General features: G+C 36.8%; 1 protein-coding gene across 1 annotated transcript; it reads left to right on the forward strand.

Moving 5' to 3' along the window:
• The first annotated feature begins 1,997 nt into the window (after window positions 1–1,997).
• LOC101485926 (RING finger protein 222) lies at window positions 1,998–3,836 on the forward strand. Its single transcript, XM_004559493.2, has one exon. It carries the CDS (start codon window positions 2,129–2,131, stop codon window positions 2,747–2,749), a length of 621 nt encoding a protein of 206 aa, XP_004559550.1. The 5' UTR covers window positions 1,998–2,128; the 3' UTR covers window positions 2,750–3,836.
• The last annotated feature ends 12,094 nt before the right edge of the window (window positions 3,837–15,930 follow it).

The following is a 15,930-nucleotide window of genomic DNA, read 5'->3' on the forward strand; positions in this document are numbered from 1 at the left end:
AACATGAGAGGTTTTTGGACAAAGTTTGTGTTTTTTCCATTGTTTAAGCACTGCTTCCAGCCAAGAGTGATGCCATAAATCCCCTATAGCTGCAGAAAAGGCTAACATTGTTATCTTTTTACAAAAAAACAGCTGAACATGAGAGGTTTTTGGACCACTTTTGTGTTCTCCATTCTTTAAGCACCGGTTTAAGCACCGTTTAAGCACCGGCACCGTTTCAAAAGTACCGGTTTGGCACCGGTATCGGATAAAACCTAAACGATACCCATCCCTAGTCAGTGATGGAAACAAGAATATAAAGAAAAATGCTAAACGTGTGTCTAATTAAACTGTTCCTGTGAACCTTAGAGCTTATATTATATTTTTACATGTTGTAGTGCCATTTGTGGGAGCATTCCAAGTTGCTATCAATACAACCATTATAGCCCAAATTTTAATAATATGTATGCATTAAGTGCATAGTAATTACATAAATTGCAAAAAAGTGCAATAAGCTAAAAAAAAAAAAAGAAAAAAAAGAAAATCGCTTTTGATTTTTTAACATATATTTCTAGTTAGAGAAATTTAAGAGGCTTATGCCTCAAAACTGTAAATACAAAAAAGTTGCACAAAATAGTTTCCCACCACAGGAAATTTATTTTGAATATCTTCATAGTTTTATTTTTGAAATACACCAATTTTTATATACATTTTTATATACATTATTGCAGGCAAACCAGCATGTGAAATGGATGTAACAATTCCAGACTGGGCACCAACACTGCACACGGGCCTCTAAAAACATACTAAATTTCTATCATTGTACACTAATCCGCACATAACTTCGATATGAATCACACACCTGTCATTGGAATATTGGTGTACATTTACCTTATGTGTATGCACCTTGAGAGCAAACTGCTGCTGAAGCTTAACCATCACCTCACCGAGTGAAGAAAGGGCACATTTTTGCTAAATATGCAGAAAAAAATGCACACTTATACAATTTATGGTAAACTGAGCTGCCTTGTATGTACATATGTTGAAGATGCCTCGTTCTGTTTTCTCTGAAGCTGCTGTGCCATTTGGAGCAAAAATGAATCTAAAGTTTACAGCATATCTTGTCACTGGAAATTGTTTGCACTGTTTATATATTACTTACTGTAGGTATTGGTGAAAAAAGCCTGTTTGAAAAATGTTGTGAAAATCTGAAATCTTGAAATTAGAATTGTTGTGCCTTATTTTGTGGATCTTTTTACATATATTCCTTTTGAAAATACTAAAATTTGTATATTTATTTTGTTTGTCTGATAGCATTTATTTATAAAATAAATCGGACATTTCAAACAGTTACTCGCTACTTGAGTAGTCTTTTCACCAAGTACTTTTTTACTCTTACTCGAGTAACTTTTTTGACGACTACTTTTCACTTTTACTTGGGTAATAATATTTTAAAGTAATGCTACTCTTACTTGAGTACAATTTTTGGATACTCGACCCACCTCTGGTCATAGCCCCTCTAGGAGTTCGGAGTTAAGAGGTCAAGAGTTAATGTTTCCATTTTAACACCTCCAGATTTGACATAGAAACACTAATTTTTAACACTCGGTTTTAACTACTATCATTTTACACCTCAGAGTTACATTAAAAGAATGTGACTCTACTTAGAGTAAAATTAACTCTACTTTTGCAAGAAGACTACTAACACCAATACATTTAACACTTTTGAATTTGCTGTGTACTAATTTTGTTAACCAGTAACTTTCCTTGCATAGTTTTTGCAAACAACCTGACAAAAACAACATGATAATCAAATAAAAACGATTGCGCAAAAACTATGATGAAATATCTTGATGCTTTTATCATTGAACAATGAAAATGAAAAAAAATATTCTTGAGAGAATAGATCCAGTCAGAGCTAATTAAGTTTTGGAGAAAGGCAGGACAAGTTTGAAAGTAAGACCTACCCAGGAGGTAAGACCATTCAAGGATTACTGCCACCCTGTGCCACACGTTTATGCACGCCTCTGCTCCACCCACAGTTAAAAGTAAGAGAGTTGTATCGAAGAGAAAGAACTTGGAGCTTTCCCTCAACGGGTAAACAAAGTCTATCTTTTCATGCTCTCTGTATTAAGTTCACACTGGAAGTATGGCACTCTATAAGGACGAAAGCCAGGACGACGGACCAGAATGCCCGGTATGTTACGAGTATCTTTCTGGGACCGAACGAACTTTGAGCTGCGGACATGTTTTCTGCCACGATTGTCTCGTCAAAACGCTGGTGACCATCAACAGCGATGGAAATATCAGAAACACGATCGTTTGCTCGATCTGCCGACATCTTACATTCATCGAAAAACAAAATGAAGCGCGGAACTCACTCGAAGCCGATAATGATCCGAAAGAGCGGCAGACCCTGAAGGTGCCTCTCCCTTTGCCGGTGGGACAGCAGCAGAGCGCACGGCGCTCCTCAGGAGACAGTTTACGGAGTGAAGTTTACTGTATCACTCGCTGCTTTAGAGGCTTTTCTCAGCGAGCTCGCCGACAGAAGCGGATCAGCCCCTGCCAAAAGGGATCCCAGATATTCATCATAAGCGCCCAAGGGCGACCCATGACTGAAGGAGATGCGCCCGGTGTTGTAATATCTGTGGCTCGCCCCCAGCGCAGGCGTAGGATTTGCACGACAACGGGATGGTTGTTCTGCCTGCTGTCTTTGTTTGTTTTACTCGCAGTGACAGCTTCGGTTTTTCCCTGGATTGTACTGATGTAGCCCAGCGATCCGCATCCCTCGGTCAAAGAATTGAGTAATTCAGTGTCCAGAATTACTGAAAATGGAGTGATGTGCTTTAGTTGGAGTGAGGATTTTTAAGATGTTATCAGTTTCCTTCCTTGATTCTTTGGAAAAGTTTATACACGTGACTTGTCCTTTACTGAGAATCGCCAAGCAAGTGTTTATCTTAGGAAGCCTCAAACAGTAAAACCTTTTGTTCTGCAATCTTGTCTGACGTGTTCAACCTGCTGGAGAACCACATATCACAGCCCATAGATAGTAAATCCAATAAAAGTGGACACAGTAACGTAATTGAACTGTTAAAAAGGTGAAGAAAACAATCACTTTGCTGTTAGAGCTGCTAACTTTAGTTGTGTTACCCTGTTTGTTGTTCAACACCCTGTTTCCAAGCAGGAGCAAATACCTTTGTGCGCAAAGCCAAGCTGCACATTCAACCCCGATCTCAGGATTGTTTAGTTTGTCTGCATTTGCCCAAAAAAGAAAGTCAAAATGGTACATTTAATATGAACTTGACCTTGGTTTATTTATTTTTGCAGACAAAATGAGATGATAGAACTTAAAAAACACACATACTTGCAAATGATATATTAAAAATATACACTAAGTTTAACATTAAACGTTTGAGCAAACTGTTAAAACACTTGTATATGGCAGTGCAGGTGGAGCCTCATGACAAATGCAAAGACTCATTTTGACAGTGTGCTGTGCAGTTATCACCACCATACTGGGAAACCCGTACACTCCTAGTTTCTGTCAGTCTCTGGGTTGGTTGTCTTGCTGAGCCAGTCCTACAAGTTGCAACCTGCAGAGGGTTCTTCCTTTCAGATATATTTGTCTCCATAATGGTAATATTAAAAAGTATTAGTTTATCTTTTAGATAATATACCCTGTTACTGGATTCCATATTGATAGATGGCCCCACATTGAGAATACATTTGTGATGATACAAGAGCACAAGAGAAATAGCCTCGAATTATTGACAGCAAAAAGTGAACATGTTCATACTGTGTGTGTTTTTAGACATAGAATATTTACATAAATTAAACCATTTGAGAGGAGAACTGTCTATATATGTCTTTTTCTCTTTAATTATCAAAGATTATCAAAGTGAAACTGCAGCATCTGTTATATGATTATTGTAGAAACATCTTTGAATGTTCTGAGCTACAATATTGGCTAATGACACAAGTAAACATGCAATCAGACTAACAACACAGGCTGATAACTATATTTATTTACATTACGTATGGCTAGGAAATTTTTTTTTATGTATTTTTCTCTCTGCTTTTACTGCAAGGGGTCGAAGGTCATTGAACCTGAAGCACTTGATACAAACTTAAGAAAGAAAATCATTAAATCTTAAGTCAGTCCAGTCAATCATCAAACGGATACAACACAGTTACTTCTCAGTGCGACTAACAAAATGCACAATATAAAGCACTGCCATTCTCAGACCTTTCAGATGTAAATTGAACATATTAGCTCGTCAGGAAAAACATTATGGGGCTTTCTTTCCTCCTCAGTAACAGATGGAGGTACAAACATTTTAATTGAAATAGGATTCTACATGCTTTGCTGGTATGAAGTGGGTATATTAGAGAGAAACAATGTACACTGTACTCAAGTATTGAAAAGCTTTGATACCTTATTTTGAGATATGTACATTTTGCTGTGTGAATGTAGCTAAGCCACAGATCAGTATATAAACTAGATCCAGCTGCAATATATACTGAATATGCTGTCCATCATAAAATATATTATCTCAAGTGCTTAAGGTATTTATCTTATGTCAGATATATTGAATGCAGGATTTGTATTTTTTAAGTAGAAAAGGAAAGCAGCATTTAATGAACAAAGTGTAGCAATGTTTCAATATAAGGAAAATATATCTGCCATGCTAATGGTGCTTTGTAAGTTTTTAGCTATAATTATTCAGTAAGAGATGCTTACATTTAATTCAAAAGTATTTTTTTAAATCGAAATGCTGAATAATGTTTTTTGAAAATCACAAACAAGTCTCGTAAAACTATTAAGTTATTTTTGATGAAAAGTTGGATTTTTAAATATAATCCTTTGAAAGTAAATATGAAATAGAACTGACTGCTGTGTATTTATGGCAGAGGATATGAATTAAACAGGCAGTCACTTCTGATGCTAATAACACTAAGGTCGAAATTAAGTATCAAAAACTGCTTTTTTTAAGACCTCTGAGGGCTGGCTTCCAATTTTTTAGACTCCTAACTTTAGAATAAACACTTTTAGGACTGGTTTGAAAAGTAATTTTATTATCTATAGCTTATATATAATTTCATGACAACTAATTACATGTTTAACTGTATTAGGTCTTGAGGCTGCTGTACCTTAAAAGTTAGATGGCATTAGATGACAAAACTGTGCAAAAAACATAATGTATGATGATACACTGATATTTACAATTTTCAACTTACACTGATTGTATATATTTTAACAATCACTCCCAATCAGTACCATCAAATGGTCATTAATTCTTTCCAAAATGTCTTTCCAAACTTCATACCCAGCTGAAATGTGGTGTTTATTAGTCTCAAATGAGTGACCCATGACAAAGGACTGCTAAGTCCTGTGTTTCAAGGCAACTTTCAAGGCTATATAAATAAAACCGATTTGAATTAAGTTGAATTTACCCAAAACTCAATAGAATATACTGTAATTTATGCACAGATATTTGTTGCATCTACTGAGTTTGTGGATTTATTCATTAATGTCAGTGCACATATGTGTCAGTCAATGACATACATGCACATACTGGTCAAGCAAGTTTGTCCTCAGTGAAGACAGTTAACACATTGTGTTTGGGTCAGGTTTAACCTGTTTTGATATTTGACAGCAGCAGAAACTCTGTTATTCTTTCAGCCCGAAATGAGACTATTCTGGTAAAAATTTAACCAGCATCTATTTGAAAGCTTTTCAGATCCAGTCAGTGTTAAATGAAGAAAATTAAGACTTTAGATGAATCTTGAAACTTTTTTTTCCAATGGGTTCCTGCAGAGACATCTGCTGGTCTTACAAGGGTCATGGGTGAATCTACAAACAGTGTTGCTTATATGCAACAGAGGTCATACAGAGGTTGGAGGGTGTCTTGACCCAGAGATGTGACCTGAAAAAGGGTGGTATGGTAGTAGAGTAGTTAGCACCATCACATCACGGTAAGGTGATTTTTTAGTTAAATAACAGCAGGGTCTTTCCTCCATTTATTCTTAAATAAGTTAGATTAAAATTATAGTAATTATTGTGTGACAATAGTTGCTTTGTCTAAAAGTGATTGTAAAACCTTTAAAAAAAAATTTCCGCTGCTCTTGAAACCATTAAAGCTTAATCATCCATTTATTATATACACAGACATGGCTTTATAAACATCCTAAACAGATCTGTAGCTCAAAATTTGAGGAGATTTGACAGGGGGAGTTTTTAGCCTAGGTCAAAATGAACTCAAACCATGTTGTGAAGGCACAGAATATGAACACTAGTAAGAGCTAAATGTATTTACTGGGATACTTTTAACTTGGCCGCTGGCATAAAGAAATGTGTCAGAAATATGTCACTACCAGGGACATCCTGTAGAGGGCATAGCTTAACTCATTAATGAACCTGCCTAAATTGGCACTGATGTACAAAATTTAACGGATGATATCTAATGGAGAGATATAAAGATGAGTATGGTAAACAGAGTAGATAAAACAGAGCAACAGGAACAGAAGAGGAATTTTGATAGAAAAAAAATTGCAAGGTTTCAGGTGGTTGATTGAAGTTATATAAAATTTAACTTCAATCATGTTAAACGATGTTTTCACAAAATAACTTTGCATACTGAGTCAGATTTATTCCTCAGAAAGTTATTTTATTATAGTTTATGATTTATGATGCAAATCTTTTCAAAACCTCTTTACTACAAACTTGACATTAATGTAGTCATAAAATATAGCAAATACTTGTGTGCACTTATATTGGTGATATGATTCTCCCATCTTACTCTCCATCTTAAAACATCAAGTACTCTACCTTCAGATATTTTTCAGATATCATTGTCTTAAAGATGACAGGATCCTCCTGAAACAGAAGAGGGCAGTGTAGTATGATGTTAACTTGTGATTTCACAAGCATTTGAAGCAATCATCAAGTAAAGACAGTTATATTTTTCTTAGTAATGAAAGTCTACTTTTCCATTTGCCTGGATTTGTTGTTCCTGTTTAGATGTCAAACATGACTCAGAAGTAAATTCTCAACCAGATGACCCATTATGTGTCCTCTAAAATCATCTGAACTCAGTGGAAGCAGGGAGTGTAAAAAGAGGCCACTTACCACCCCTGTGCAGTAATAACTACACAAGCCAAAGTTTCAAGCATTGGCTGTGCTCAGAATGCATCAGTCAACATGCGTCAAGGTCGACACGTGCTGGGTAGACCTTAATTTATTGCAAGTGTGTAAGATGATTGACACTCGAAAATGAGATGTTAGCAGACAGCACAAATAATTGTGATGCCTTCATGACTATGAATGGCCACCAGCATTTTGACAAGACAATCGTAGCCAAAAGCATGTCTACAAATCAAAATTCCTTTGGTGCCAAGACGCATTCTTGTTGTATTGCTGGGATTATGGCACCCAGCTGAATCAATATTCAGTTTGTATGTAATTTTGCTAAAACAATGTCTGACTCATTCTCTGTTCCTCTCAGCAGTAAAACCGCTCTGTGGTAGGAGTTTTTGTGCTAGCATGGCTTTTGGTAAACCAGTTTAGAGGATGTCCTGGCTGCAGACTTCCAGTGTCCATTCGCAAGACAGATCTTGAGATACAAGATATTTGCCCACACCAGCAACAGTAAGACCAAATTATGATTGGTGCTTTCAGAGATACAACCATGACTGATTATTGATCTCTATTTTTTTAAATTATTGAGATCAATTTTAAGAAGAACATAAATCCAGTTGTTGTACCCAAACAAGTACAAGGCTGAAGACAATAGTATCAATACTGTAGGCAATTGATACTGAAGATAGCCAAAGGGACTCAAGAATGTTCAATATGCTGTAAATGTTTCTTCCCCAGCTACTGAACATGTACAATAAACATGACAACATTGCTGTTTAAAATTATGGAACACAATATCCTGTATGCTCAGAATCGGTTTTTCAATCTGTTTTTGCACGAAAGACATTGTTATCTGCAGACAAGCTCTGCTGCCTGGTCAAAACCCACAGTGTCAAAATAGGCCCAGCAAGGGTCAGAGACAAAACATGGAGACAAGTTTGCTCACACTGACAATGGTAAGGCTCAGTCATACTCACTGGTGCTTCAAGAGAGACCATAAGAAAGTCAAAATCTACCTTTGCTCATTACCATTATATGTTAACAAACCGCAAACCAAGAGAGAACCAGTTTCTGTACCCAAAGCACAAGGTTGAATGCAGTGATGCTGCACTGTAATAGAGGTAAAAACAGCCAGGACGGTGTGCTCAGAATGTGTTCCGGGCACACATTAATGTAATGCTCTCATTACAACATCCTGGTAGCCATCATACTGCAGCAAAGTAAGCCCTCACTGCTGGTATATTATAGCCATCAAGAGACAAGAAGCACCTGAGTCACTTGGAGCAGATATTCCACATAAAGGACAGGAGTGGCTTTTCTATCAGTGCTGAAACCTTTGATGGTTTCAAACACAAGAGTTAGGGATGACATACTCGTGTGGTCTAATGCTCTTTCTGATACTGGAATTACAAAGATATGAATATGTTATGTCGGTATGCTACCCAACAGTGTTTAATTAGAACTCGCTAAAGATAAATAAACATGTTGGCTTCCTCAAATTGCTCTGCTTATCTCACAGCACAACTTTTAACCCTTTCACACACAGTGGTCAGCCAGTTGTCCACATGTAAAAAAAAAAAAAAAAAAAAACTCTTTGAAAAGTATGTTTAAAAAAATGAAGTTCAAAAATCTTTTTCTCATGCCTTAAGATGAATAAAAATACTTAAGAATCAGAATCAGCATACTTTATTAATCCCTAAGGAAATTATTAGGATTAAATTAGTGGAGTGTGAGGTGAACTAAACCATTTTGCCTAACTTTGAATGAGTGATAAAAGAAAGGCTCCAGTATTTAATTATTTATTTTAATCAAAGTACAGTCACACAATTGATTTATTCGGGCAACTTATTTGGATCTCAATTATTTAGAAATAAAAATGGCAAACAGATACAAACTCTTCATTCCAGGTTTCCAAGGGCTCCTCCAACTGCTTGGATCTTGGGTAGTTACAATTACTGGCCTCCATTAGGTTCTGTACTGTAATACTTTCCAATCTTGTAAATGAGTTTCAGCTGCTATCTTGTACACAAAGGATTATCACAACAGCCCATTCCAGATGTTTTATTTGGCAGATTTTTATACTACATCCCCTTCCAGATGTAAGCCCAAAGGTTCTCACAGAATCAAATTGGCAATGTGTAAACCACTACACTACAAGGCCATTTGTTAATACATTAAGAAACAAATTACTGTCAGCAATTGTAGATCTTACTGAGGAAGCCTGTAGGCTATAATACAAACGTATAGACACAAAATATCCTGGTGTGTTGGAAACTTGTCAGGAGCACAAATACTGAAGAATCAGCAGCTGCAGCTTGTTGTGGACGTTTCTGTTTTGTCTGCACGACCTCTGGCAGGATATTTCATTAATGCATCTACAAAGAACCAGAAACAACTTAAGAAAACTTACAATTTCACATTTAATAAACATCATAAAAGGCTCTGTTATTTTATTAACTTCCAGAATGAAATTTCTAAACAAACCCCCCTGCTTCATGTTTGAGACAAACAGCCACACTATTTAAGTTACATCAATTTTTTTTGTTCTTAAAAATACAGAGCACAATAAATGTAGTGATTAAATAAATACAAAAATGAATGAATAAAAGAGCCTTACCATTATCAAAATCTGCGCTAACCTCTCTGGGGCCTCGATATCTGGAAGTCGGAAACAGCCAAAATATCCATCAAACGAAAGACAAATGGTTGATAGCAAAATAGTCAAAATCTCCAGTAGCATCAAGAGAAAGTCTAGCCCAGTAAACTGAGAGTCACTGTGGATTTGGCTGGGCTGTGGTTCAAGCTGATCTATATCAGCAGCCTCATCAGCCATTGTTCTCGTTTGTTGTGCTTCTGCTGAAGATGTATGGCCAAGAACTAGTTTTGGGTTGCTGCTGCTACAGTGAAGTGCTCCCCGAATTCTTTCCTTAGCAAGATCTCTCTGCCCTTTTAGTCTGTGTGTGCAGGACCAAGGGTCTCTATCAAGTTTCAGTACGGGGTACCACTGTGGGTGGGAGTTATTCAGTATACCCCTAACTGTCTTAACCCGGTGTCCCTCAAAAAATCAAAACAACTATGTAATACTAAACAACACAGTGTTTTCCTTTTAAAACACTTGTGCTAATCAAACATATAAAACACTTGATATATGTAAGACGTTATCCCTCCTCACAGACTTCAAATTAGTTTAGTCCGCTGCCTACCAACCCCCAAACCTTACACAATGGTGTGAGTGTTGTTGAGTAGGTATCTCTGGTAGTATTTGGTTAGAGGGCTGACCTTTTATCTTAGGTTATCTTAGTTCTATTAAAATAAAGCACATTTAAAATTGTAACCAACCTGGTTGACTTTTTAAAATGTTAATTAAAATCCCAATTAAAGCCATAACTCACTCTGACTTTCAAGTGCTTTTAGTTTATTACAATTGTTATTTTTATGATTAAAAAAATAAATCTTTGCTTATAACCTTAGAGCTTTACAATCCAAAGATGTTCTCTTCCTAATACTGTTATAAATATATATTATACTGTTTTTAGTGAATGTCTTTGGAGATTCTCAGCCATTCAAGTTACTTAAATTCGGTAGTATACAAGCCTCTAAAAATCACTCTACGCTGTACATTAAGCATAAATGGGAGAGGGAATCAGGCCCTTGAGATAAACAAAATAATTGGGATTACAATAGACTATTCATTTGATACGTTGTATCTTGGCAAACTGCCTACGGCACTCCCACATAAAGATATTTATTTATTGAAAATACTTTTGGCTGGCTGCAGAAAGGCCATAACCCGTAGGTGGCTAAAGGCAGACCCTCCAACTCGGGCCCAATGGCGTGGGATAGTGGAAGAAATTTTTGGAATGGAAAGGCTTACCTTTGTCCTTAGACTCGAGCTCGAGAAATTTAAGAAGCTCTGGGAAAAATGGGTTGTGTACTCCCCTTTGCACTGAATAAATGAATATTACCATGATGTAAGTAGATGCTATTACTGGAACTGTGAATGTCTCCCATGCTGACCTTAAGTTTTGTATTCCCATACTGTAAAATGATAAATAAAAAGTTATAAAAAAAACAATTGTTATTTTTATGATTAAAAAAATAAATCTTTGCTTATAACCTTAGAGCTTTACAATCCAAAGATGTTCTCTTCCTAATACTGTTATAAATATATATTATACTGTTTTTAGTGGATGTCTTTGGAGATTCTCAGCCATTCAAGTTACTTAAATTCATGCAAGTTTTCCAAGATAATTTCCAGCATTGCATTCACTGCTAGTGAAACTTTCACATTCCTACATTCCACCCCACCCCCAAGCCCAAGGGTGGAGGCAGGAGCCCCTTGTAAAACATGACCTGTTGTTAGGTCATTTTATCTTTAGTTATTCATGTGTGATAGTTCATCCTGCCATGTGCCATTGTCAGGTCATCAAATTTGCAAATTTGATTTCATTTAGTGTAAATTTTCTCATGTAAATATACTTTTGCATATAAGGCATGTGGCTTTTTATATAGTCTAAAAAATAATTGTTACATTTTTCTGAAAAAAAACCCCCCAAACAAACGCAAAAAAACATAAAAAGGCTGGCTTGAGATGAAAATGTTTATATTTAAAACCTAAATGATCAAATACATGCTTGTAGGACATTTCAACAAGTACAGCCATGTGGCTTTAAAATGGCTCAAAGAAAAAACAGCCAAAAAAACCCAAAACAACAAAACAACACAATGGGAAGATTTAACAAATACATCATGGGCATGATGTGTGATGTCTGTGGAAGTTTACCCATAGACTTATACGAGTGAGTTGTTTCTGTAGGCACATGAGTTTTGTTGTTTACTACTGGAAATATTTGATCACACTTCATTTTTCTAGGTGCAGAACTATGTGCATCCAATTCAGTATTATTCTTATAGCAGCAAATCATGTTGTCTCAAAGCCATCCATAATCTATCCCAACAGGAGTTAGACATCACAGGTGGCTGTGGCTTAGATGGTTTTGAGGTGTGATGTTTGCTGTGATGACTGAAGTTTTAACCACTGCCATGAAGAATAGTGGAGATGTTAAAAATAAATAAAAATTCTTATAAAACTCTTAAATCTGTGATTATTAGACACTACAATTAATCCAACTAGTTAATCAGATTAAGACTGGAGGGTACCAAACTGAAAATGATTGACTATAGGTGTGTGTGTGTGTGTGTGTGTGTGTGTGTGTGTGTGTGTGTGTGTGTGTGTGTGTGCGTGTGTGTGTGTGTGTGTGTGTGTTGTGTATAGATACACACACAGCTTTGATTAGAGTGTGTGTGTGTAATTTCTTCTTTGCATAAGCCATTTATGCAAAGAGTTATTGTTTGTATTTATTACAACACACAAAACCAGAGTTCTAAAATCTTTAATCTTGACCAACTGTAGAAAAGGTGTGGGCCTCTTGAATCAACTATAAACAAGCAATATATAAAAATACAAAGTGCAGCAATAGGTATTTATAAAGTGACTCTGACGTTTTCAAACATAATTTGTTGGCCACAGCGATTCATAAAACAATGAAAAAAGCATTCTAAACATTTTTTTTCATTTTTCCAGTCATTACTGGAAAAAGTCAAACTATAAAATATTAAATATTAAACATAATAATAAATAATCGTCGGTTTTCCTGATAGCAGCTCATTGTGGGGCTTCCCATTCACAGGTCCTCTGGAAGGAGACTGGATTGATGCATCTGCAGACAGAAACAATGTTATAACAAAATGTCTGAGGGACGAGAACAAGCTACAAGTTAAAGTCAGCACGAGCTGACTCAGCTCATTAACTCTCTCCTTTCAACTGTGTACACCCAACAAGTCAAACGCAACAGGGAAAAGAAGAAAAAAAACTACAGAACATAGTAAATAATAAAGTCTTACCGTTATCACAAAGTGAGGCAATGTGTCAGTCCTGAGAATGGATGTTGGAGTCTGCACATCCTCATAGGTGACTCACCAGAAGCCACACCAGAAGCCACATCAGTGCGATCAAACAAATCACCACTACCAGGCAAATGCAGACGGATTTGGTGACCTGACAATCAGGAGGTTCAGCAGGAATTCCGACAGCAGTATCGCTGCATGTCGTTGGTCTCACGTGGTCGCTGATTATGAAAACCTCAGACCCATTCCTGTAGATGACCGTTTGGTTGCTGCTTCGGCGAGAAAGTGTCCTCAAATGACGCATCATCCAGTTTCCTCCACGCAACACACCGTCTATGGAGGCCCTCGCCGCAATCACAAGATACCCCATCGGGAGAGGAAGAGCCACCCCCTGTGTGGTGTCCACATCTGCAGCCAGGGTATCGTCAGCTGGGTTCTCTTTGTTAAGATAAGTGGCTTGACGGCAGAGAGGACAAATGATAGATCCTCGACTCCGGGCGACTACCATTATTTTGCTCAGGCAGTCCTGGCAAAAGACGTGCCTGCAGCTCAGAGTGCGTTTTGCAAGCAGAACATTTTCAAAGCATACAGGACACTCCTGTGGGGCCTCGTGTCTATTTTCTGCTGCCAGTGCCATTATTCCGTCGTAAAATCAGCTGATTACTGGTACAGTAGTGTTCTCCAACTTCTGTTCACAACACGGAACTTTCTGCCCTTTTAAAGTGTGTGGTGGAGCAGGGGCCTGTACAAAGTTGTGGCACGGGGTGGCACTACCCACACATAACCCCCCCAAAAAATCGGATGCCTCGCACAGGTGTCCAAATAAAATGGAATAAAATCATAAAATATTTAATAGCATAATGTTTTGCATTTACAACATTTATGCTGATAAAAAATATATTTAAAAAATATAATTTTTAAAAGAAGCTAGCCCCCTGATATTCCTGAAAATGGTTCAGTCCAACCCCCACCTCTAAACACAATGGTATGAGTCTCAATGACCAGTATCTGATATTGTCCTCTAAAGGGGCTAGCCTAGCTAGATTATTTAACGCCAGCATGTGCAAATCACACGACCAATTTAAGATTCAGTTAAACTTGTATTTAAAGTGCAGACACCAAACTATATAACAGTTTATAATTGTGTTGATAGGCCACATAAAACCAATCTAATCTAAATAAAATCTAATTAATCCAATGTAATTTAAAAGCATAGGCGATGCATTTTTCTGAATACTATCGTCACATTTAGTGAAATAACTGTAAAAACTGCACTTTCTAAGGACAGCGTTCACAAGAACTCTGTTTTTACGACAAACTCTTTTTTGAAATAGCACAAATAATTTGTGTGGCAACTTATTGTGACACCTAATTGTTCTGTAATTTTATTTTAAGTTTAGTGGTTTGAAATTGTTGTACAAAAAAACTTTTTTTTAAAAAAGAAATATAAATTTAAAAAAAAATGTAAATTTATATTTCAAGTTATGAAAATGATTCGTTAAACATGTTTGTGGTTTTTAAAGTCAAATTAGTCAAGGTAAATAGTTTTTAAAGGAGAAATACAAAGGTAAAATCAAAAGTAGTGAAAAACAGCCAATTAAAACCTGGACCCCAGAGGGTTAAACAAGTAATGTGTCAGATAATATTGTTTATCTTTATCACTGAATAGAAAATCGTCATTCATTCCGTTATTCTTGTACAGCGTCAGCTTCTGAGCCCAAACATGGCCTCTTATTACAACTGTTGAATTGTTATTTTTGGATTACTCAGTCGTGCTGGTCAATGTATACCTTAGTGCTGGAACTGGAGTTTCAGGTTTTACCTGACTGGTGAGGCACTTTAATGATCACAGTGTCAGGGTGTCGGGAGTCTTTGACCCACCCAGCATTGATTTAAAGCATACTGGAAACCTACATCATATTCTTTCACCAGCCCTGATACCCAGGCCCACAGCCTGCAGGTGATGAGGTAATCCCTCAGGTGTGGAGGGGGAAAGCTGACTTGTAAAACAGGTCCTTTTATTATGTTCTTTTCCTCTTTCCTCCCTGTTTCTGTTGTTCGTTTCATTCAGACAACTGCATACCAGCATGAGGTCGTCCAAAAAAAGGTGGTGTGAGTATTTCTTGTCTAAAGAAGAAATCAGAGACAATTTGCTTAAATTTTCCTTAAGTGGCTGAGTGTTCTTATTTTACAAGAGTGTAAATGTGTAATAGTTTAAGTTCTAGGGGACACAAGGAGTAGATGATTGACTTAAACAAACAGCACCTGTTTAAGGAGGGGTTCTGGCCTCCACCCTGGGGCTTGGGGTGGGGTGTAATGACAAAATGCGAAAAGTTCACTAGAAGTGAATGCAATGTTAAAACTTGCAAAAATGTGTATGACGACAGCTGAACAGTGTCAAAGTATCTTTAATATTCGTGGGTTCCTGTGGATTATCACTCTGAAGTCTAACCCGACCATAAAAATAGGACTTACTCAGATTTAGAGTAGAGGGAATCACAGAACTGAAAAACAGTAATAGCTAGTAAGAGTTTTTCCAGACTGTGTATGAAACTGAGTGTAAAATCTTTGCATAATTCTCCTGTACTCACAAACCAAACTGCACCTAACTGACGGACAATGCCGCCATTAGCTTCATAATGAAAAACATTTGTGAATCACAAAGTACATTTAGGTAAAAACAACAAAAAAATAAACATTGCCTCGAAAAGACAATAAAAACTCAGGTATTTTAGGACAAAATGTCTCAATTGAAATAAAGAAAACAACAGCAAAAAATCTATACGAAAAGTGGGACAATCATTTCTAGTTAGTGCATTTCTCACACCTCCACCAAGATGTTTGAGTATCCAGATAGACCTGCTGTAGGTTAGCAAAACAATCCATGTCAATGCTGGGTGGGTCTA

This window comes from Maylandia zebra, linkage group LG4, assembly GCF_041146795.1.
Source record: "Maylandia zebra isolate NMK-2024a linkage group LG4, Mzebra_GT3a, whole genome shotgun sequence".
Lineage (NCBI taxonomy): Eukaryota > Metazoa > Chordata > Actinopteri > Cichliformes > Cichlidae > Maylandia > Maylandia zebra.